Here is a 24,605-nt window from a genome sequence, read left to right on the forward strand (position 1 = left end):
CCTGAGACTCTACCAAGGTCAGAAATGCTGCACTTCAAGCCAAAAGATCTCGCTTGGGCTTGCTTGTTTTGACTTGTAACTACAAATTTGTCTTGTCTAAGTGTCCAATCACGTTATAAAACAGAACACCCATCTCTACAGTACAGCATCCTCTGAAGCAAGAGGAGTCGTAAATGTACATTTTGGGGGATTCTCTAATTCTTCTGACCCTCTGATTTCCACAGGACTTTAAGTTGCTTCCCCTGAGTTCAAGCAACGCAAGATGGTTTTGGAAGTGCTGAACCCAAGGCATTATAACATCACCAGCATGGTGTCTGAAGTTATGCCTATTGCCAGCATTGCAATCCTGCTGCTCACTGGCTTTTTTCTCTTGGTTTGGAATTATGAGGACACATCCTCAATACCAGGTAAGTCAGTCATTTATTTCTATACCTAAGAAGATTGTTTTCTTGGGCTTCTGATCTATGAGGGTAAAGGAAATTTTGCAAAACGACGAAGAGTAACCTGGGAAGATGGCTGAAGGCCACGGCACATAAGCAAATGAGGACTCAGGTGAAAAAATTTTAGCCAATTATCTGCACATGTTTAATGAAAACATTAAAACAATATCTTACATAATCCCTTCCAGTATCCACTTTGCTTTGGTAGAATAGACTTGGCACTTGTATGCTTTAAAGTAAGTTTAAGATGGAGTGGAGCAAGGTAAAATTCCAGGATTGTTTTTGTTTTCTTTTGATTCAAATTCATTCCAGTTTTGCTCTAAAGGTGAAAATGTCTCTGGAATGCCTTCTGTACTCCTTTCTGTCTCCCTCCCACTTTGCCTCATCCATGTCCTCTGCCCTCTCCCTTTCTTGAACCTATTCCATCTCTTTATCCCATTCTTTATTTTCTTTTATTTTGGGGCATGGTGGTGATGTTGGTGCCACCACAAGGGCTGGATGGGACCTGGACAGCGGAAGAAAAATGGGGATCACTATAGTTCCCTTCAAAACCTAAAAAAAACTTCCACAAGCTCTGTGGATCAATCAAAAGTAGAGTATAATATAATTATCCAGATAATTCCAGTAGAAACCCCATCACTCCACACTACCAGATTAACTCAGAAATATCAGATGGTTTTTTAGTTTTCAGGGAAAACTCCTCATAGCAGGCATCTGTCCCCAGTTCCATAAGATATCCGATAAGGCTTTATTTCAAGAGCAGAGTCCTTACACACTTTCAAGCATCGTGGGCCTCTTCACAGAGTGATGTCGAGTGGGAGTGTGGCGCTGCTGCAAAGTGCCCTGGGTCTGGATTCTCCATCGTTTTCCAGAGAACTGATTGTCTCTCTGCCCAATTCAGCCTGGTATTTTAGTTTACTTTAAGGCCCAGTGGAATGGAATGTTTAGTTTGTTTTGTTCTCTACTCCTGATGGGGGTCTGAAGGAAGACTGTTCCACAGTCTTTTAACTTGAACCCCTTCCCCACCACTGCTCCTTCCTCACTGGATTTCTCCTCCCCCAGTGGGCACCCAAGTCAGGGTCCGTGAATGGTGGAGGTGAGGGAGGAGGTATTTTTTAACAAGTCCCCCCAGATGTTTATGTTGCAGGTGATGGTAGAACTCCCTTGGACCTTTGGGGAGGGGCAAACACAAGAACTGGCATCCTTGAAGCCCTGGACCAGGAGCCTAGCTGGTAGCTCACTCTGTCCACCACCTCTGGGCTGGGGACATCATGCTGTCATACACTGACAGTCTATGACACTATCACATAGTCCTGTGGTTCTCAGCCCTGCCTGAGGAGGGTCGCCATGTGGGTTTTTGATTTTTTAACATCTTCCCAGGTGGCTTTCCTGAGCAGTCAGGGTTGAGAGCCACGGAATGGAGCCCAACCCGTTCATTTGACAGAAGGGGAAACTGAGCCTCAGAGAAGGGCTCTGCCTTGTCCAGGCAAACCGTTGTGACAAGTATGAGTAACTATGGAGTTCAAAGTCCTCAGTTCACGGGGGAGGGGTTAAAGCCGCAGAAGGGAGATGGCTTGCCAGCATCTCAACTGGAAGGAGAGTGGCAATAGGGGAACCACCAGGAAGACCTAAATCCCAGGTAGATGATCATTTTGCTACCAGCGAGCTTCTAGTTCCATGCTTTCCTTGGGAAAATGTGAGGTCTGGTCAGAACCTTCTAGTTCTAGAAAACTCTGGCCCAGGCTGAGATCCCGCGACTCCTGGTTGGGGAAGGGAAGGTGAGGACACTGGCCTTGTTGGATGGGTCTTGCTGACCAATACTTCTGAACTCCTTTTGCCAGATCCCTCCAAGCACTGGCTCTCTGGGTTCTTAGCTTTATACATATGGGGAATCTCAGGGTCAGTGAAGCCAAAGAGTTGAGAGGGTACAATGAGCCAAAGCCCTCTAGTAAGTTACAGTTTTCAAAGCAGTTTCACACCCACTTTCTCTTGTGAACCTCTGGGCACTCTGGTGAGTTGAGTGTGTTGATGCCTATTTTACAGATGAAGAAACTGAGACTTAAAGAGGCTAGGTGTCCATAACTAGTAAGTGATGAAACTGGGACTCAGATCTAAGCTTCTTAAACCCACACTTACTGAGAGGCCCTGCATTATCAGGTGATGGGGACACGGGGCTCGAGGAGTGTGCAAAGGTGACATACATAGGCAGAGGACTTAGTGCCAGCGAGGGCCATGAGGGCTCGGAGAGGAAAGAATCATTCCTATTTGGGGGTTTTGTAAGCTTCAATTTGGGGAAACTGCCCCAGTTCACTGATCTCTGCCAGGATTATAGTCACCTGGCACGTGGCAGCTCTCCCTTCCCCAAGGATACAGGGCGATGCCCAACCTTGCATGTGGGTCCTCTCCCCCAGAGGCCCTCTCTGCCCTGGGCACCACATTCCTTATGGGAGCACTGGAAAAAAAGGACATGGCAATAGTCTCCTTTTGCCCATTAAAAATCTGTTTTACAGAAAATGCACAAATAAACATGTCATCACAGACCAGGACAAGAAGTAGCATGTTAGCAGCATCCTAGAAACTCCTCTTGTGCCTTTTCAATCATACCCTCTCTCATCCCCAGAAGTAAACAACCTTCTATTTCTTACCGATCGCTCCCCTGCTTTTTTATAGATTTCTCACCTAATTTCATATTCCAAACAACGTACTTTAGTTTTGCCTGGTTTTACATGCTTTAGCAATAGAATCCTACATTATTCTTCTATCTTGCTTTTTTGCTCACTTTTTTGCCTGTGGGTTTCATCCAGGTTGTGGCATGCAGCTGCAGTTCATATGGTATGCAGTTATATGAACACCCCATGGTTTAATCTCCCATTCTACTGGTGATGGACATTTAGGGTGTCTCCAGCTTGGGGCTATTGTGAACAGTGCTGCTATGAACATTTGTGTGCACAGGATTCTCTAGGGTATACACCCAGCATGGAACGTAACAGCTTCGTGATTAGGACAGAGGGTGGGAGGCCCCAGCTGCTGGCTTCATGGAGGCCATCTCTGCACAAAAATGCAGTGACGTATTTACTGCTCCCCTGAGGGTGTGCAAGAGACTCCTGCACTCATACATGCCTAGATGAGCATTCCCAAATCTGAGAAGCAGAGAGCAGTGTAATGTAGACACAACCAGAGTATTTCCCTAATATTCTACCAAAATTTCTCCCCGCCTAGAGCATTCTTCTCTCCAACCGGAAGGTATAAGATATACACATTAAGTGAAAGGATCATATTGTGTGATAATTATTTGATTTTGTGCTTTTTTTCACATTTCTTTTCCCTGCCCAGGATCTGATGGGGACCTAGTTATACTTACCATACCATCACGGGTCCCTAACTTGGAGCTAGTGTCTATACCTAGTAGGGTTTCAGGGTTTGTTGGATGAATTAAGTTGAAATACGATTGACTGCTAAAGACTCAAACTCTGATTCTCTTATGGTTAAAAAACTCCGGTTCTCAGCCTTAGCAGAGTTCATCACAATCTCCCTTTTTCAACAGATACAGCTCTTCACTGTCATGTTTTAAATTTGATTGGCGGTTTCCAAATACTAAGACTTTCCACAGAGCAACAAACATTTAGATAAAACATGGAAAGTGCAGCCTTTCATTTGTATGTCTTTGTTCCTCATGGCCGTAGTATATGAAGTAAATGTTTGTTGAAAAAGTCTATTCCCAAATAGACTGGTGTTTGACTTCACATGGATTAAATGTATGAGATATATTTTCTCATTTTTATCAAAATGTAAATACACCTAAAATATTCTAAATAAGGATGACATTTAAAACTTCATTCTTTACACATGTCTAATAAATTGTAAAAATTCATTCAGGAAACATTTATTGAGGATCTACAATGTTTCAAGCTGTAAATACAAAGTATTTTGTTATTATGCATATTTGTATTGATAAAAGGTCAGTATGTCTGATTACATTTTAAGGAAATATGTATACAATCAAATCAGCTTAATTCTTTTTGAGAACTCAATGAAATTAGTTTAATATAAAGTCAGTCATCTGACTATATAACTGTATAATGTAGTGTTATGAGAACAATCTTAAGATTAAGAACCCTTGATCCAAAGAACTCAAATTCTTATATTGGTTCTATAGACATTAACAAAGAACTTTAAAGACAAAAGAACCTGATAGTACTTGCTACATTAATCCTGCTAATGCAAAGTTAAGGAGTAAACCCTGTTTGCCAAATTTGGGACTGAACTTCCACTTTACATGAGTCATGCAAAAAGTTAGATTATCTAAGGAGTTCAGTGGTAGCCTAATGGTTAGGATCCCTAGCTTTCACTGCCATGGCCCACGTTCAATCAGGGAACTGGGATCCTGCAAGCCATGCTGCACAGCCAAAGAAAACAAAACAAAAACTTAGATTATCTAAATTATTATAGCACTGTACTGTCTCAGACAGTTGTGTGAATTTTGGCTCCAGGACTATTTCACTGACAAAATGGAATTAAAGGAGTAAGATACAGAAATGGTATAACTTTACAGTGAAAGTCCTAAAACCATTCCAACAAGCTTTTGATGAACTTTTCACCACCACCACCACTAAAATCAAGCTGCCAAGTTTGTTCTCTGATACAAGCAACAGCAACTCCCCTGGCTGCTCACCAGATTCACAGTCTTCACAATTCTGTCATCGTCTGCGTCAGCAAGGGTGTAAGGGCCACGGCTCTTCACTAAAACCACATCACTGGACTCAGACCAGTCTAGACACAGATCAGACACACTGCCTCATTCCTCAATGCTTAGCTTTATTTTGTCTAATGAGATTTAGCTTAATATTCTCTTCTTAAACCAAATCCTTTTTGAAGGAAATAAAAAAGGAATGCATGCTTTTTGTTTGGACATTGTCTTTGCAGGCCATGTTTCTCACAGTTAAAAACATGACAACAAAACCACAAATGAATTCAACTCCACCCACTCCATTGACTGGTGCTTTCAAACCCAGTTTTCAGACAAAACTAGCAGCCAGACAGATCTGTCAACTTGTCACTTGTCCTGGTTTTCATGCCTGTTACCAGAGGGACTGATTGACTTGTATCTGAAACCCATAGACACCGTTTAACACAGCAAGAATAGACTAGACACCTATTCCAGTTTGTTCAGACAGAAGTGATTGAGACCAAATGGAACTGGTGTGGTGTCAACTGGACACCTTTTTACTCATAGAGCTGTGAAGAGCCTCATGTTAACTTGTGTTGTTGTTTTAATCATTTTGTGTATGTGATTCACCTATATACATCAGAAGATATAAAAGGACATGTAGATATAAAGGAATAAGAACAACAGTAATTTAAAGTACTTTGTCTTTTTGGTGTTACGGAAATATTGATTGTAATCTGATGACTTTCCTAGGTCCTGGCTATTTTCTGGGAATTGGGCCCCTCATTTCCCACTGCAGGTTCCTCTGGACGGGGATCGGCAGTGCCTGCAATTACTACAATAAGACGTATGGAGAATTCATGAGAGTCTGGATATGTGGAGAGGAAACCCTCATTATTAGCAAGTAAGTCTGTTAATAATCAGTGACATATTTTAAAAATCAAGGCTGGGATATTTCCTATTAAAAAACAAACTTATTTTGATATTTTGCCATCTTTGTTTCCAAAGTTATGTTTTCATTACTTAAATAAAGATGAGTGATTCCCAGGTAAAAATCTAACATTTGAGACAAGTAGAATAATTGGGTCTTGCTTGAAGCCAGAGGTACATATAAAGAACTCTGGGAAGACTGAAAATTATTCAAAATCTCTCTGAGCAGTGAATGTGGAAACTTAGAATACAGGTGATTTGGTTTTGACAAAACACACTTGAGGGAGAGGTATTACCTTTTTTTTTTTTTTTTGGTATTACCTTTTATGCTTTCCTATTTCCTAAGATTTTGGTCTTAGCTGTACAAGTAAGCATCAAAACAAACAAACAAGCAATAATAACAACAACAACAAAAAACACCAGAGGAAAAAAATTCTGACTGTATCAATTCGCTGATGTGTTTCTTATGCCAGGCTACTGAGAAACTCTGGGAGGAGGACAGACAGCAGATGAAGAAGCCATTCATACTCTGCTCTCCTATTTGTGACTGTGTGCCAGTGTCCTTGCTGAGTGATTTTATATAAATTAGGAACAATATTGCCTACTAAAAGAAATGGTATTCTCCTGCTGCCCATACACTCAATATTTTCCAGATAACTTTAGCAGACTGAATTTACTCCAGGGTTAACAAAATATGCCTTGACTGAAGAACTAGCTTTGTGAAATATTAGTTTTCTTATTGATTGATCATGGAAAATGAAGAGTTTAAAAGAGAGCACATATCATAGATGTTCAGCTATCTTTGCTAGATTTTTAGCAAAGCTATCTGCCAAAATGTCTCATTAATGAGTTTTTATATTTATAATCCCTGACAGAGATTTACCCACAAACTAAGACTGACAGGGTGTTTTACTGATTTATTAGAATTGTTTCTTCAGATACACAGACTATTGCACAGAAGTAAGTGAAGCATTTCTGGAAACCGCCTTGATTTTTTTTAAGGCCATGACGATATACATCATTTCTGCAAATACCATAGTGAACTCAAAAGCCCAATTCTCTGAACCAAATACTTGAAAGAAGGGAGCAGGGGAGAAAAAACGTTATCCTTCCAAATATTACTACCTATCCAAGAATGTTATTTTCAACCAAACTAATATCTCGGTTTCTGCCTGTTTGTTTTTTTTTTTTCATTTCACTCAGTTTGGTGTTCTAAAAGTTTGACGAGTAGCTAAGGCAGACCGTGTTACACATCTAACCATAAATAGCTTCAGGTGGAAATGTCATTTCACTGGGTTCACAGTGAAACACCCCAGTGCAGTGGTTCTCAGACGGTGGCCCCCCAGCCAGCAGCATCCACATATCTGGGAACTTGTGAGAAATGCCCATCCTTGGGTCCCACCCTGACCCACTAAATAAGAAAATCTGGGGGCGGGGCCCAGCGATCTGTTTCCACGAGCCCTCCAGGTGATTCTGAGGCACACTCCAGTTTCAGATCCACTGCTCTAGTGGCGAGGCCAGAGTTACTCTTGGATTTTACTTCTCTTGGTCTATGGAGCTCTGCCTAGCCAAATTTAAGTGAATTTGATATGCTCTCATTTTCAAAATCAACACTTTACTCACTTGTACAACTGACTAGAGCCTCAAAAATGTCCTGGAACAGATGGCGATTGGGCTTGGAGGACTGGGACACTGCCTTCTGCTCTTGGATCCCCCAGCACAGCAAGTTGCCTTCCAGCCCTCCTCAAGTCAGCGTCTGCCTTCCCTGTCACCCCTTTCCCTCAGATACAGGCAAAGGGACCTGCAGGATATTCATCCAAAAGGATGACGCCTGCAGCTCAGGATCTAGAGTAGTGCTTCTCACCCGGGCTGCACATGAAAGTCACCCAGGGAGCTGTTCAAAACCCCACTGCCCAGGCCACAACCCAACTGTTACAGTCTCTTGATGGGGTGGACCCAGGCATCGGTAGTGTTTAGAGCCCCAGGTGATTCCAATGTGCTGCAACGCTTGAGGGAGGAGAGAAGGTAAGAAGCTTCTGGGGCAGGGGGCCTTTCCCTGGGGTTGGGGAAAACACCTAAGCAGGTTGGAGGGGTCTGTCTAATTTTCTTACCCTTAAGTGTAGCTCAGGTGGTGGGAGTGCAAGACTAGACCTGGAGGGAAGAATGAAGCATGTGAGAAAGGACCAGAGGACCAGGACAGAAATTGCTCTTAGACACTAGATACTTAGATCACCAGACAAATTCCCAGGAACCCCAAAGGCAATTCCTGAAATAGGATCCTCGTTACAGCACAGGTGGCATCTGATCACTCTGCTATCTTAGTTAGGAAAGTGACCTTAGCCACCCTGACAGGGTCAGGTGCTGATTCACGCTGAGGACCTGGACAACATCCCACTCTGCCCTTCCCCCAGCTCTCCCAGTTCTTTCCCTGTTCTGTCCTCATAGGCTTTTCTCTGGTTGGAGTCTCTGTGTTCTCTATAATTGCCTCTGAGCTGCTCAATTTTGTTGTTAAGGGCTGAGCTCCCCGCGGGAATAGGACATGTTTGTCCCCATCTCCTTCCCTTGTCTGCTCTTCAGGTCCTTCCAGAACTACCCGTACCTCTTAAAAAGACCCCATTGGACCTCAGAAAGCTTTTTCTTTTTCTTTGAATAGTTTGCCAGATTTTTTCTCTTTCAAAAAGTTTGACATCTGTAGTCATTACAACTGTGCTGAGATTATGCCCCAACTTTCAAGTCAGCTGAGTTCTGAAGTCGGGGGTGCTGCAGAACTTCGGGTGCGGGGGAAGTCAGGCACGAGTGCTGCCAGGATTCTGCCTGAGCAACTGGGGGCTCTGGAGGGAGCTCCATCTGATCATCTTAAAGTGCGTAAAGTGTGCACGATTCCCAGGCAGGGATGCTCTAAATTACTGAGGGTCTACAGACGTTACACATGACACTTTATGTTGTGTGTATCTATTAGTGTTTGTAATAGTATCAAAAAGGAGAATGTGGGTAGCATCCATAAAGGGGAGATAGAACTTAACATGCTAATTGGGGTCAAATTTGCGCATCAGTTAGCCATTTAAATACTAATTATTGTTATAGTATTTGTATACCTGTTTTAATCATGTATAAATTTACAGGGAATTCATTCATTTATTTTGTAAGCATCCACTATTGAGAATTTATACTAAGCACTGGATGATCCTAATCTATCATAGTCATTATTGGCTCTCCATTCATTCATTAAATAAATATTTATTAAGAACTTATTATGTACAATAGGTATCATGAACAAATCAGCCCCAAATCCCTACCCTTGTAGAGGAATATATAGTTACAGTGTCAATACACGGACAATAAAAGGGAAAAACATAGTATAGCAGTAGGGTGAATGACTGTCTTGGCTTACTTGGGACCAGAGGATTTCCCATGTTGTGGGATTTTTAAGCTAAAACTCAGAAAGACCAGGATGGCTGTCCACACTATTAGCAGGTAGACATGGGCTATACAGAAGATAAGGTGGGTGGAGCAACTTTGCGATGGGGAGAAATCAGGATTCCATTTCAGATATTTTGACTTGACTTGCCTAGTACCGCTGAACGGGAAGTTAAGAAGGAAGGTCAGAAACTAGCAAAGGAGGCTGAGAAGGACAGCCACACAGAGAAGGGAAAACCAGGAGAGCGTGGTGGTCTGAAAGCCAAGCGAGAATGCATGTCAGTGAGGATGGAATTGTCAACTCTCCAGATAGTGCCACATGACTGGACAGAGATGTGAGCATTGCATTTAGCACCAGGGAGGTAGGTCATGGGTGACCTTGACAAGGGCAGTTTCAGTGGAGTGCTGGGGGCAAAAGTCTGACCACTGTAGAGAATGGGGAGAGAAGAATTGGAGGCAGCAGGTATAGACACTCTTTCCAGGAGTCTGCCATAAAGGAGGCAGAGAAATGGAACAGAGCTGAAAGGGATGTTTGGTCCAAGGAGTTTTTATTTGTTAAGATATAAGATATTATGACATGTGTGTTTTGATGGGAATGATGAGTTACAGAGGAAAGTGTTGATGCAGCAGACAGGAGGAGTGTGCCAGGTGAGATGACAAGCGGGTCCAGGTAACAAGTGGATGTGGCCTTGAAAAGGGACCTGGAAGTTCATCCACAGTAACAGGAGGGAAGGTTGAATATATGGGCACTGATCCTGGTGGTTGGACTTGCAGAGGTTCCAGTTGCTTCTGTTTTCTCAATAAAATAGGAAATGAAGTCTGTAGTTGAAATAAAGGTGAGAAGTACAACACTGGGGGACAGAGGAGACAGGATATAACAGTCATCCAGGAAAGCGAGGGAGTGACTGGACTTGGGAAATGTAGTAGAATTGCCAGTTACACTAAGGGCCCACTTGAATTTAACTGAGGCCCGCCAGTGTGTGTGTGTGTGTCCATGTGCATGTATGTTTTTTTCCCCGGCCCCATTCAGCTGCCAGGTGCAAGCACAGAGTAAGCTAAACTGAGAGCTGGATTCAGCCAGGGTTGAGGTTTTACCAGGCAACTAGGACAAAGTAAGCAGAGGGTCAAGGGAGTTGAGGATGCATGGAAGGGAGAGACTCTAATGATCGACAAGAAAATATTTTTCCAACTTTCTAGTAAGAAAAGTTCAAATGAACAAGAAAGTTAGAAGAGCAGTCGTCCCCCCTTTTTCCCCATGACCTTGACCTTCTGAAGAGACCACATCAGTTGTCTTACAGGATGTCCCACATTCCAAATCTCTCTCAGTGTCTCATTATGGTGTCATTGAACATATTCTTCTATTCCCGTTATTGCTTATAAACTGAACACTAGGTCTATAGGCTCTATTCGATTCAGGTTAATTGTTGTGTAATAATACGTTCCTGTTAGTCCTAGGCACTTCACATTGCATCACATCAAGAGACCAGGGAAGGTGGTCCCATATCAGTGATACTAAATTTGGTCAGCTTCAGGTGGTTACAGTCAGATCTCTCTGTTACAACGATTCTTTTTCTCTTGCAGAGAACTCAATATCAAACCTGGGTAAGGATATTAGAGGGCAAAGGACAGGGAAAACGTGGTAGAATTGATGGAGTGTAAGTCACAGGCACAGAACAGGTCTACACAAGGCACGTGTTTATAAAATTTTGGTACCAAATATTCCATTGATTGCCTCCCCCCTATTTCTAGTACTCATCAATCTTGAACCTGACCACAGGTGTGTGAGTTCTTTAAACTCAGAATGGGAGGGTGGCTTCTTCTTTACCACCTAAGGACTTATTTCCTGGCTACTTTTCATTTTGAATAGACAATAGGTTTGCCATCGTTGGAGATGTCTTTTGACCTCAGTCACATTTCAAGAAGAATAATGACCCCCAAGGATCAGGCATCTTACACTGCCCACTGTCCCTTCTGAGCCTGGGAACTCACTTGGTCTCTCCTCAGTGGTGAGAAATCCTCCCTCTCTCAGTCAGTCAGTCAGTCAGTCAATGTAACATCTCCCTTACCTGCCGTTACAGGCTGGCCCGCATTGTGGGAAGGAGGTCTCTACTGTTCTCCTTAATGTCAGGAGACCTCTGGGCTGGCATCCCTAGTTCATCACCAACCTTCCCTTCTTCACTTTCCTGATTTACTCCAGTTAGATAAAGCCTACTTGTCATAAGTGATCTTGTTTTAAATTGCTTGTCCTTAGTCACACTTGGCTTGCTGGGTGTACCACTTCTGTCTTGCCTATTTTGTTCTTTGTCAAGTCAGAGCCTCTGTCTCAGGATAACTGAGATGTTGGCGCCCCCTAAAGAACACATTGATTTTAAATGGTAGCTCTTTATTAACTAACATTTAACTGAGTTGAAGTTTGGGTTCAAGTTTTTAATTGACCAGTAATTCCTCAAAACATATGGACAGACCAATGTGCTTTATGATACACACAAAAGCTCTAAAGGTCAGAGCAGAAAAATAGTATTCTGCTTGTCCTCTAAGCACTTAAAATTTGTAGATCCAAGTTTGTGAATAAAGAGTATACAAATTACTTACTTTCTGCTTTAATTATAGAATGAGGTAGTGGAAGGTAAGAAAGCTAGAGGCCTGAAATCTATTAATTAATAAGAATTTCAGTCCTTTGTATAGCATGATGTTTCCATACAGGACAAAATTTTGGCTAGTTGGTCAAATTAATTCCCTGGAATAGAAAGAAATAGAAGCATCTGGATTTTTGTTTTTTGCTTTTTTTTTTTTTTTAATATTTATTTTTGGCTGTGTTGGGTCTTCGTTTCTGTGCGAGGGCTTTCTCTATTTGTGGCAAGCGGGGGTCACTCTTCATCGCGGTGCATGGGCCTCTCACTATCGCGGCCTCTCTTGTTGCAGAGCACAGGCCCCAGACGCGCAGGCTCAGTAGTTTTGGCTCATGGGACCAGCTGCTCCGCAGCATGTGGGATCTTCCCAGACCAGGGCTCGAACCCATGTCCCCTGCATTGGCAGGCAGATTCTCAACCACTGCACTACCAGGGAAGCCCTGTCTTTTGCTTTTATAGTTGCTAGGAAGAGAAAAACTTGTCCAAAACTTAGGGTAATTTGAATATTATCTGGAATTATATCAAAAGTATATTTGACTTAGTAGAGAGTATTTTGATTTGAAAATAAGATTTTCTTCCTGAAATATATATCAAGTAAATAATTTATTCATATAATAATTCTGTCTTCATTTCACAGAACTGCCATTATTTCAGGGCCTTTCTTTTAAAGTTTAAATGGGACCTTGGAATCCATCACAAATGTGTGGGTTTGGCTAGTGCTTAGCCCACAGCATTATCTACTCAGCCAGAGCTGAGCTCTTTTAGCCCAGGGTCTCCTATGGCAATATGTCCTCACAGGCATTTACTGAACAACCTCATTAAGGCAAAGTCATCCGTTTAGGAGCCAGTTGCAACTTGGATAGAGAGGAGCTAGTGAGAAGATGGCCACCCTAGCCCAGTGCAAGAACAGTTATGTAGGTTATAGTAGCCACTCCCCATCTTTGAGGGTTATGTGTTCAGAAGACATCCATAGTAGGAGAATTTGCAGTTGAGAAACAGAATTTTAGTACAGAAGTGGCGAGGAAGAACCAAAGTTGTAGTGAACACACGAAAACGTGTACAATATTTACCTCACCAAAGTAAGGGAAAAAATAACAACTAAAATAAAGCTAACACCAGAAATATGTTATGCATCTTGAATTTGCACAGTTGAGCACTGTTCAATTCCTTCCATCTTCTATCCCCTGCACACCAGATTCTCCCTCATTTGCAGTTATCAAAATGATGTTTATAAATATATTTTACTTTCCTGCTATAATGTACATATTTTCTGTTTATTCCTCTGCCCAAATGTTTGGTTCCTTTCTGATGTCATGATCTGTGTCTCTGAACTCCACGCTGGCCTTGGAGACATGGGATAATGGGTAATCCTCATGTGGGAAAGCTCTGGAAGATCTATTTTAACTTCCCTAGAGGACCTGAGCAGGTTAGCTCTTGAGCCCCTAAGTTAAGGGTTCTATCACTTTAGGTCTGCCTATGGCAGCTCCTCACCAGAGCACACAGGATGGGCAACTTTTATATACGTTCTGGCTCCTGCCCTGTAAACACGGCCAAAACACAGACAAATGCATTGGCTTTCTTCATGTCTCCCGTAGCTGCACTGCAGAAAACCTCTACTCCTTCTCTGCTCTCCACTCTTTTTAATTCCCAAACTCCACTTCCTTTTTCTGATTATCTCCAAGAAAAATGGCTATCAATTTAAAGCTACTCAAGTGGAAATTTTTTGAAGTTGCAGAACTGCCATGCTTACATGTTACTAAAGGGAATTTGCACTTGGCCGTGTGGTCCATGTATAAACACTGTGACATAAACCCTGTAATCTGAAGAGCCTGTTGTCCTGCCCCACAGAGGAGTCTGGATAATGTGCTTGGAATAGCTTTGCTAGCACGGGGAGGTGGAGGGTGATACATGAGACCTTGTCTGTGTCTGAGCACAAACCCTGGGGTCCTACTCAGCAGCAGAGTCAGTCAAGGGCCCCACGCCTCAGAGGTGGCATTACCAGGGTCATAGGTAAAAAGGCTGAACTTGGAGGGAGGTGGCTGAGACATGACTTCTCTCTCCTCCCTCCCTCACCATATCTAGGTGCCCCTGTGGGTAAGGATTTTGGGGTGGCTGTCTGCACCTCCTTCTGCCCTGGTCTGTCTGCCGTGTATCCTCACTGAACTGACTTTCCTCTGTACCTTTAGATAATCTCGTTTGATTTCTCCAAGGGGTGTTTGGTGTTCAGTCTTCCCCTATAATACAAACACTGGCACTTAGAAAACAATGGACATACAAACACCACATGTCCTGCTTATATCTTCCTATGCTCTGATAAACTCCATCCCGTCTGTGTTCATACCCCCTCCATCTCACTCACCATAAGGAGGGTCAACCACATAGCTTATTAACGAGGACATTTTGGACTTCCAGCTTCCTGAGCCGTGCTCATCATGGTCACAGACACCACTTAGCCCTCACCCAGGTAGCCTGCTTCTGTCTAGGCCCTGCATGAACCTTTTCCAACCTCAGCCCCTTTCCACAGGAAATGCAGTCACCTGCAGAATTTCTTAATTTTTCTCTTGGTAGATGAAAATTAGTTTATACCTCCCACACCTGATTCTTAACTTCATGAGTTCCCAACAGACATTCTTTTCTTCTAAAGTCCCTCTTTCACTGAGCAGTGAATGAGGAGTCCCTCTCCTCCCCAAATCCTCATAAACATAGGTTCATCTCAGCTGTTTCCTCTCAAGCCTTCCCTGTGCTGCTTGCATCCACTATCTAATAAACCCACCCCACCTTCTATCCTGAAGAGAATAACTATCCATTTATGCTTTCAATTATTTTTAAATATTATTCATTAATTTTATTCAAGGCATATTTATCATGTATATACATTGGCAGATCTAATAAAAGTAAGCAAAATAAACAATGTGAAATCAGGGGCTTTTATAATTATTAGCATTTTTACATTTTATAATAGCTTATGATATAGGTGTTATTATTTGTGTCAGTATTGAAAATAAAGGGAATAAATGTTTTCCCCAATGTCATATATATGGTAACTATTGAGGCCAGGATGCAGACCCATACCTTTTGGGGTTTTTTTTGACTTTAGTCTTTTTAAAATTTTTTATTGAAGTAGAGTTGATTTACAATGTTTTGTTAGTTTCAGGTGTACAGCACAGTGATTCAGTTATATATATATATACGTTTTCAGATTCTTTTTCCTTATAGGTTATTACAAAATATTGAGTATAGTTCCCCGTGCTATACAGTAAGTCCTTGATGGCTATCTATCTCATATACAGTAGTGTGTATATGTTAATCTCAACCCCCTTTTGCCTTTGGTAACTGTATGTTTGTTTTCTATGTCTGTGAGTATCTTTCTGTTTTGTAAATAAGTTCATTTGTGTCTTTTTTTTTTTAAGATTCCACATATAAGCGATATCATATATTTTTCTTTGTCTGACTTACTTCACTTACTATGATAATCTCTAGCTCCATCCATGTTGCTGCAAATGGCATTATTTCATTCTTTTTAATGGCTGAGTAATATTCCATTGCATATATGTACCACATCTTCTTTAACCATTCATCTGACGATGGACATTTAGGTTGCTTCCATGTCTTGGTTATTGTAAATAGTGCTGCTGTGAAAACTGGGGTGCATGTATCTTTTCAAATTATAGTTTTCTCTGGACAAATGTCCAGGAGTGGGATTGCTAGTTCATATGGTAACTCGATTTTTAGGTTTGAAAGGAAACTCCATACTGTTTCCATAGTGGCTGCACCAATTTACATTCCCACCAACAGTGTAGGAGGGTTCCTTTTTCTCCACACCTTCTCCAGCATTTGTTATTTGCAGACTTTCTCATGATGGCCATTCTGACTGGTGTGAGGTGATACCTCATTGCAGTTTTGATTTGCAGTTCTTTAACAATTAGCAATGTTGAGCATTTTTTCATGTGCCTGTTGGCCATCTGTATGTCTTCTTTGGAGAAATGTCTATTTAGCTCATCTGCCCATTTTTTGATTGGGTTTTTTTAATTGAATTGTATGAGCTGTTTGTATATTTTGGAAATTAATCCCTTGTCAGTCGCATCATTTGCAAATATTATCTCCCATTCTGTAGGTTGTCTTTTTGTTTCGTTTATGGTTTCCTTTCCTGTGCAAAAGCTTTTAAGTTCAATTAGGTCCCATTTATATATATATTTTTTTAATTTATTTACTTTTTAAAATTTTTGGCTGCTTTGGGTCTTTGTTGCTGCACGTGGGCTTTCTCTAGTTGGGGTGAGCAGGGGCTACTCTTCATTGCTGTGTGCGGGCTTCTCATTGCAGTGGCTTCTCTTGTTGCGGAGCACAGGCTCTAAGTGCGTGGGCTTCCGTAGTTGCAGCACGCGAGCTCAGTAGTTGTCGCTTGCAGGCTCTAGGCATGCAAGCTCAGTAGTTGTGGCGCACGGGCTTAGTTGCTCTGTGGCATGTGGGGTCTTCCTGGACCAGGGCTCGAACCCATGTCCCTTGCATTGGCAGGCAGATTCTTTTTTTTTTAAATTATTTATTTATTTATTTATTTTTGGCTGCATTGGGTCTTCGTTGCTGCGCACGGGCTTTCTCTAGTTGTGGAGATGGGGCTTCTCATTGCAGTGGCTCCTCTTGTTGCAGAGCTTGGGCTCTAGGTGCATGGGCTTCAGTAGTTGTGGCATGCAGGCTCAGTAGTTGTGGCACACGGGCTTAGTTGCTCTGTGGCATGTGGGATCTTCCCAGACCAGGGCTCGAACCGGTGTCCCCTGCATTGGCAGGAGGATTCTTAACCACTGCGCCACCAGGGAAGCCCGGCAGGCAGATTCTTAACCACTGTGCCACCAGGGAAGTCCAGTCCCATTTATTTTTGTTTTTATTTCCATTAATCTAGGAGACATATCTAAAAAGATATTGCTGCAATTTATGTCAAAGAGTGACCTCCCTGTGTTTCCCTCTAGGAGTTTTATAGTATCTGGTCATACATTTAGGTATTTAATCCATTTTGAGTTTATTTTTGCATATGGTGTTAGAGACCTTTTAATTTCATTCTTCTACATATAGCTGTCCAGTTTTCCCAGCACCACTTATTGAAGACATTGTCTTTTCTCCATTGTATATTCTTGCCTCCTTTCTCATAGATTAATTGACCATAGGTGCGTGGGTTTATTTTTGGGGTTTCTATCCTGTTCAATTGATCTATATTATTGTTTTTGTGCCAGTACCATACTATTTTGATTACTGTTAACTCTGTAGTATAAACTGAAGTCAGGGAGCCTGATTCCTCCAGCTCCGCTTTTCTTTCTTAAGATTGCTTTGGCTATTCAGGGTCTTTTGTATTTCCACACAAATTTAAATTGTTTTCGTTCTAGTTCTGTGAAAAATGCCATTGATAATTTGCCATTGCAATGAATCTGTAGATTGCCTTGGGCAGTAGTCATTTTAACAATATTGATTCTTCCAGTCCAAGAACACAGTATATCTTTCCATCCATTTGTGTCGTCTTCAATTTCTTTCATCAGTGTCAGTGTCTTATAGTTTTCAGAGTACAGATCTTCTGCCTCCTTAGGTAGGTTTATTCCAAGGTATTTTATTCTTATTGATGTGATGGTAAATGATTTTTTTCCTTAATTTCTTTTTCTCATCTTTCGTTGTTTGTGTATTTTTGCAATAACTACAAATCAATCAGTATGACACATCACATTAACAAACTGAAGAATAAAAATCATATGATGGGCTTCCCTGGTGGTGCAGTGGTTAAGAATCCGCCTGCCAATGCAGGGGACACGGGTCTGAGCCCTGGTCTGGGAAGATCCCACATGCCGCGGAGCAACTAAGCTCATACGCCACAACTGCTGAGCCTGCGCTCTATAGCCCGAGAGCCACAACTCCTGAAGCCTGCACAACTAGACCCCGTGCTCCACGACAAGGGAAGCCACCGCACTGAGAAGCCCGCGCACCACAACAAAGAGTAGCCCCTGCTCACCGCAACTAGAGAAAGCCTGCGCACAGCAATAAGACCCAACACAACCAAAAATAAATAAAAATAAAATTAAAAAAACATTAAAAAAAGTATTAAAAAAATCATATGATTGGGCTTCCCTGGTGGCACAGTGGTTGAGAATCTGCCTGCTAATGCAGGGGACACGGGTTCGAGCCCTGGTCTGGGAAGATCCCACATGCCGCGGAGCAACTAGGCCTGTGAGCCACAACTACTGAGCCTGCGCATCTGGAGCCTGTGCTCTGCAACAAGAGAGGCCGCAATAGTGAAGAGGCCCACGCACCGTGATGAAGAGTGGCCTCCGTTTGCCGCAACTAGAGAAAGCCCTCGCACAGAAACGAAGACCCAACACAGCCAAAAATAAATATAAAAATAAATAAATAAATAAAAGATTACTATTAATTAAAAAAAATCATATGATCATCTCAATAGATGCAGAAAAAGTTTTTGATAAAAATTAACATCCATTTATGAAAAAAACTCATCAGAAAGTGGGCATAAAGGGAACCTACCTCAACATCATAAAGGCCATATATGACAAACATAAAGCTAACATCATACTCAATGGTGAAAAGCTGAAAGCATTTCCTCTAAGATCAGGAATAAGACAAGGATGCCCACTCACCACTTTTATTCCACAGAGTTGTGGAAATCCTAGCCACAGCAATCGAAGAAGGAAAAGAAATAAAAGGAATACAAACTGGAAAGAAGTAAAACTGTTACTGTTTGCAGATGACATGATACTATACATAGAAAACCCTATCCTTTCAATTATTCAAATTATCCACTCTTCCTTCAAATGCCATAGCCTTACTTATAAGCAGTCTTAATAAAACATCTTCGCACAAAAGTGAGCTCCTCTGCAGAAGAATTCTGTACCACTGTCCTAAGAAGACAATATTCTCTTCACACATGGAGGCCCCATGACGTCTTCAGCTAGGATTTTACAACATGTTATAATGCTCATTGCCTTATCGTGCCCCAATTAGACTGGGATTTGGGGCAGGAAGCAAGTCCTGAAGGACGACATGGGTGGGGAGGGGCTGCCTGCTCCTTCCTAGCTGCTCTGAAGGCCCAGCTCAGGCCTTAAAAGCCAGGCCTGGGGGTGGAAATAGAGGGCAGAGCAGTAGAAGAGGAACCAGGAAGTTCAAGGAAGCCTGGGTTCCTGGCAAGGTCCCAGGGTTGCCACAGCAAGGGCTATCTAATGGCTCAGCGTGTCCTATGTCCTGGGAGAACTCTGTGACCCTGGAGACCGTGATGAACCATGATGGATGCAGAGCCCCAAGACAGCTGCTGTCACCACCACAGAGAGCCTTCCAGCCCAGCCCAGCCAGCCAAGCCCAGGGCCAGAGGTGCCCAGGAGATGTCCTTCAGTCCTAGAATGATACACCCCTGGAGGGGCCAGGCCTGATTAGAGCCTCTGTGGGACAGGTGGTACAAGGCAGGACTGCTGCTTCCAAAACTAAAGAGATAAGACTTCAATCATTCCAGCAACTTCCGATTATGAGGCTCACTTCTACATGGGGAGCACTGTTTGGAGTGGGGCTACTTGGAGGCTGGAGGCTCTCAGGAATATGGTGGTGTGGAGGGTTCAGTTTCTTACAGCCTTGCAGCTCTGACCACAGTAGTGGGTAATATTTTAGAGACTAGGAGTTAAAAAGAAGGGGAAATAATGAATAACTGTGCATGTGTGTGTGTGTGTGTGTGTGTGTGTGTATTGATCTTTAGTGATGCTCAAACAGGGAGCTAGTAGGTAGAAATGTTTCAACTGGAGAAGGAGGTTCTTGTGCTAACACAAGTGCTTATTTAATCTGAATGTTAGAATTTATGCATTTTGTCAAGATCAACATGCATTTGCTATGAGAGCCAACTGGTAGTCAAACTCATTACTGTGAGTTCTCTGGACCCTTAAAAATCAACACCAAGGTTTGCTTTCTCTGCAGGTCTTCGAGTATGTTCCACATAATGAAGCACAATCACTACACATCCCGATTCGGCAGCAAACTTGGGTTGCAGTGCATTGGCATGCATGAGAAAGGCATCATATTTAACAATAATCCAGCACTCTGGAAAACCGTTCGACCTTTCTTTACAAAAGGTATTCAGGTGCTGGGTACAGTCTGCTCGTCTGTCTATGAATATGCCTGTCTTAAAATCATTTTTAACTTCTGCTCCTTCACAGTTTTGAAATAATAAGAGCTAACATTCGTTATACATGTACTACATAGTAGGCACTGTTTTAAACACTTGATACTTTAATCCCACAGCAACCCCGTGTGGTGAATACTCTTATCACTTACATTTTACAAATGAGAAAACTGAGGGATAAAGAGGTTAAGTACCTTACCCAATTTCCACCATTAGTAAATGGTAGCAAAGAAGACAACCCCAGAGCCCACATATTTAACCACTTCAATTTTGTTCTTTCTGTTTTTACATCCATTTCATGGATGTAAAAAAGAATTAGCACCCTACATACTTAAGGTCACTTCAATTAGTGTGTATGTCAATTAGTGTGTCAGTCATATCCTTGATTTAACATAGCCAACATGTTTGCTGAATCACTGGCTGACTTCCCAGATGTTTTAACAGAAAGCAATTTGCAAAAAAATTAGAGAATTTTAGAACTAGAAGGGCTGTATATGTCATCTCTTCCAGCCTCTGAGTTTTATACTTAAGGAAGTACATTTCTAGAGAGCTTGTGATTTTTCCCCCAGGCAACATAGCCAGATATGGATGAACAGAAACTGGACCCCAAACCTCCTTATCTAGTGATTTCCCTCTTTACTATATGCCGATGGAATGGAAGCCTTTGGGAAATAAACATGACCAACCTTTGACATTAACATCAGAGAAGATGGTCATGTACTAGAAACCTTATCATTGATGGACTCTGGTGCTAGATGGGTTGTAGATCTGACCAGGGACCATGGATATTCTTCCCTCCAGCCAGCCTCTGTAGTGAACCTAGATGCCTCCTGTGTGGCTGCTGAGACAGGGAAAAACTATGCCTGTCCCAGTCTAGTGGTGATCCCCCTCCACAGAGCTGCCCATCACCAAGACTCAGCACAACTCTAGCACAGATTCCACTACCTTAGTTTCCTATTGCTGCTTAACAAATTGACACAGACTTAGTGGCTTCAAACCACACATTCATTACCTTACAGTCTGATGGGTCAAAAGTCTGACATGGGTCTCATGGGGCGAAAATCAAGGCACTGATATGGCTGTGTTCCCTTCTGGAGGCTCTAGGGAGAAAGTGTTTCCTTGACTTTTCCAGCTTCTAGAGGCTGCCCACATTCCTTGGCCTGTGACCCTTTCAGTGATATTACATTCTGTTTATATGTTTGAAATGTGGCTTCAAGCTCTTGAATGTAGAGGCAAATCATACATCAGCCTGGGAGTGATAATCAAAACCATCCCTTCCATGCAAAGGATTGATTCATGAAGGAATCATTTGTCCCACTTCTGGATGTAACAGTCACCCAGGAAACAGCATCCCCACCTTTCATATCTCCAAGTCCTTCCTAAAGTCAGAAAGTATGCTGCCAACCCAAACTTCCTTTTTATATATGGGTGGAAATGCTTAGACTCTAGGACCACTCACCAGGTTTCCTTTCTTATTGCAAAGTGTGACATCAGGGGCTTCTGCAGCACAGTTGATTTGTTTTGTTGGAGGACTCTGACTTTAACAGCAAGTCTGAATAATAAAAGATATAAAAAAACCAATTACTCCTAAAGAAAACTTAAACTTAGAACAAGGAGAGAAAGGATTCTAAGAGTTAACACTCATGTTAGACCACCTACCATCATGACTCACTAGCGCTAAGACGGTCAGGAGCAGAGCAAAGTAAGAGATCAGAGCCAGTTCACTCTACTGGGTTTCATTCATTCATTCCTCTATTTGACAAATACATAATATATCAAGAGCCACCACGTACTACAGACTCGAAGTACAACGCTAACAGGTTGTCACTGCCCTAAAAGAGTTCCCAGTCCTGTGAGGAAGACTGCTCAAACAACAAAGATTTGTTTTGCTGTTATGACATTGAGTGAGTACAATAAATCTGGATGTAGATTGAAGAGAAACTGATATTAAGAGAAGGGTATGTTTGGTAATTTAGAAGACTAGCATTTTACACATATGACCTATAACTAAACAGGAAGCACCTTAGATCAAAAAGGTAAGATCCAATTTGAATAGTTCTATAGCAATATTCTGCCACCCAGTGAAACAAAAAATATTACCCTGACCAAATCCAAACTGTCTTTAGAGGGAAAGGTATATAATAAATATGGAAAATCGCTGATTGGTGATTTATGATCATAAGTACTAAATATTTCATTTGCAATCTCACAAATGATATGCCATCATATGAAGAAAAGTTCAGTTTTGCATAGTTTGTTTTAAATATATTTATTTATTTATTCATTCATTCATTTTTAACCATAAATGTGATAACCTGCTATGGAGAAAATTAAGAGAATACAGAAAAAGTATAAAGAAGAATATGAAAATCTCCACCCATAATAAAAATGTGGACAATTAGGCTTCAAACACAAAACGCCAAAATTGCCTGATAGTTTGTGTGCCCTGGAGTTGGAGGCGGCTCACTCTGACGTGTACCCTTCAGCTTTGTCTGGCCCCGGCCTGGTGCGCATGGTGACCGTCTGTGCTGATTCCATCACCAAGCATCTGGACAGGCTGGAGGAGGTCCGCAACGAGTTGGGCTATGTGGACGTGTTGACCCTCATGCGGCGCATCATGCTGGACACCTCTAACAAGCTCTTCCTGGGGATCCCCTTGGACGGTACTGAAATTTTCATTCTTGTGACTTGACATTGGGCCCTTTATTAAACAGGGCATGAGAAGGATAACAGACTCAAGTAAAGATATGCTCTTTTGTACACTGTTCTTCTTTAAACCATTCTAAGTATTCCTAAAAATTGTTCCTGGTATGTCTGCCTTGTTCACTTATACGATCATAAATATCCACAGCAGGGGCCATCTTCTATTTCATTTGTATCTATCTCGCCTCATTGCTCTAGGAAATAGGATTCTACCCACAGCTGAAACTTAACAGATGTGATCATTTGATTTGGTCATAAATATATCGTACCACCAAACCTATGTATTTAACCATTACCAACCATTCTTTTGGGCATGATATATACATATATACATGTATATATGTATGTATGTGTGTGTATATATATATATATATATATATATACACACACACACAAACACATATACACATTCTATCTATCTATCTATCTATCTACACATACATATAAATGCACATACACACCTCTGCCTCAAAGCCACTAGGTATGAAAACTTTGACTCTATCTATACGGTGATAAGGGTACTGAGGCTGCTGGAAATGATGATGATAACTAACATTAATTTAGTATCTACTATGTGCCAAGCAGTATAAAAAGTTGCTTCACATAAACTTTGTCACTTAGCATTTATAACAATCCTGGCAAGATGTCTCACTCAAGAAACTGCTTTCCTCACTATATTACAGAAACAAATATTAAACACATACATGCAACTCTACCGCCAACAAAAGAACAAACATTAATCATGTGGATTCATTCCATTCTGCTGCTGTCAGCTTAATGTAATTTCTCCTGACTTGATTTCAAGCAGTGTTCATTGATTCATACATTCATTCAACTAATATTTATTGATTGCCTATTTTATGCCAGGCTTAGGTTCTGGGGACAGACCAGTGGACAAGACAAAGTCCTTGCCTTCAAAGAGTTTACATCCTAGTGGGTATATGGACAGTAAACAACTAACTATCTAGTAATATATTAGGCTATAATAAGTACCTTAAAAAAAAACAAAGCAGGGCAAAGGGCTAGGAAGTGAAGGGGGAGGTCAGTGTGAGGCTGAAGCTCTTGTGGAGAGAAAGGGTGGTCAGGAAGGCCTCTGTGGAGAGGATGTCTGAAAATAGCCCCAAATGAAGTGTGACGATGAGCCACGTGCAGATCTGAGGGAAGAACATCACAGGCATAAGAACAAGGCACGATTTTCACACTTGCCCAGACCAACTGAGCTATCACACCTGCTCCCTGATTGACCACATTTGGACAAGCAGACAAGCGATAAGCCCTCCCTTTCTCTGCTCCACTCTCCCCGCCTCATCTCCCCAGCTCTTTAATGATCCCTTACCAGAGTCATAGGAACCCCATCTGATTGACATTAGGATGGGAGCCCCATTCACTCTGAGGACATTAGTCACAGACTCTTGCCTCATCCCCTTTCACACAGGGACTCTGAAAGTCCTGTTTGCCTGTTCCACGCACATCTCTCCTAAGGTATGACAGGTACCTATTTTAGAAGTCCCTGCTCCTTGGTTCCCCACTAGCCTTGATTCTTAGGAGGGATCAAGTAAAGGGAATTGTACAGCTCTCTGTTAACTTATGGATGCAGACTGTGGTCTAAGAACCTGCATAACCCATACAGACTTATGTGTATTTCCCTCTGCTCACCGGGTCCTTACTAA

General features: G+C 42.0%; 1 protein-coding gene across 1 annotated transcript in view; it reads left to right on the plus strand.

Moving 5' to 3' along the window:
* The first annotated feature begins 262 nt into the window (after positions 1–262).
* The window catches only part of LOC132360461 (aromatase), a 32,137-nt gene continuing 7,794 nt past the window's right edge, over positions 263–24,605 (plus strand). Inside the window, exons 1-4 of the mRNA XM_059915543.1 lie at positions 263–407; positions 5,860–6,010; positions 20,028–20,182; positions 22,719–22,895. Coding sequence (XP_059771526.1) covers positions 263–407; positions 5,860–6,010; positions 20,028–20,182; positions 22,719–22,895 — 628 coding nt within the window. The remainder of the gene's footprint in view (positions 408–5,859; positions 6,011–20,027; positions 20,183–22,718; positions 22,896–24,605) is intronic.

Source organism: Balaenoptera ricei, chromosome 2 (genome assembly GCF_028023285.1).
Source record: "Balaenoptera ricei isolate mBalRic1 chromosome 2, mBalRic1.hap2, whole genome shotgun sequence".
NCBI lineage: Eukaryota > Metazoa > Chordata > Mammalia > Artiodactyla > Balaenopteridae > Balaenoptera > Balaenoptera ricei.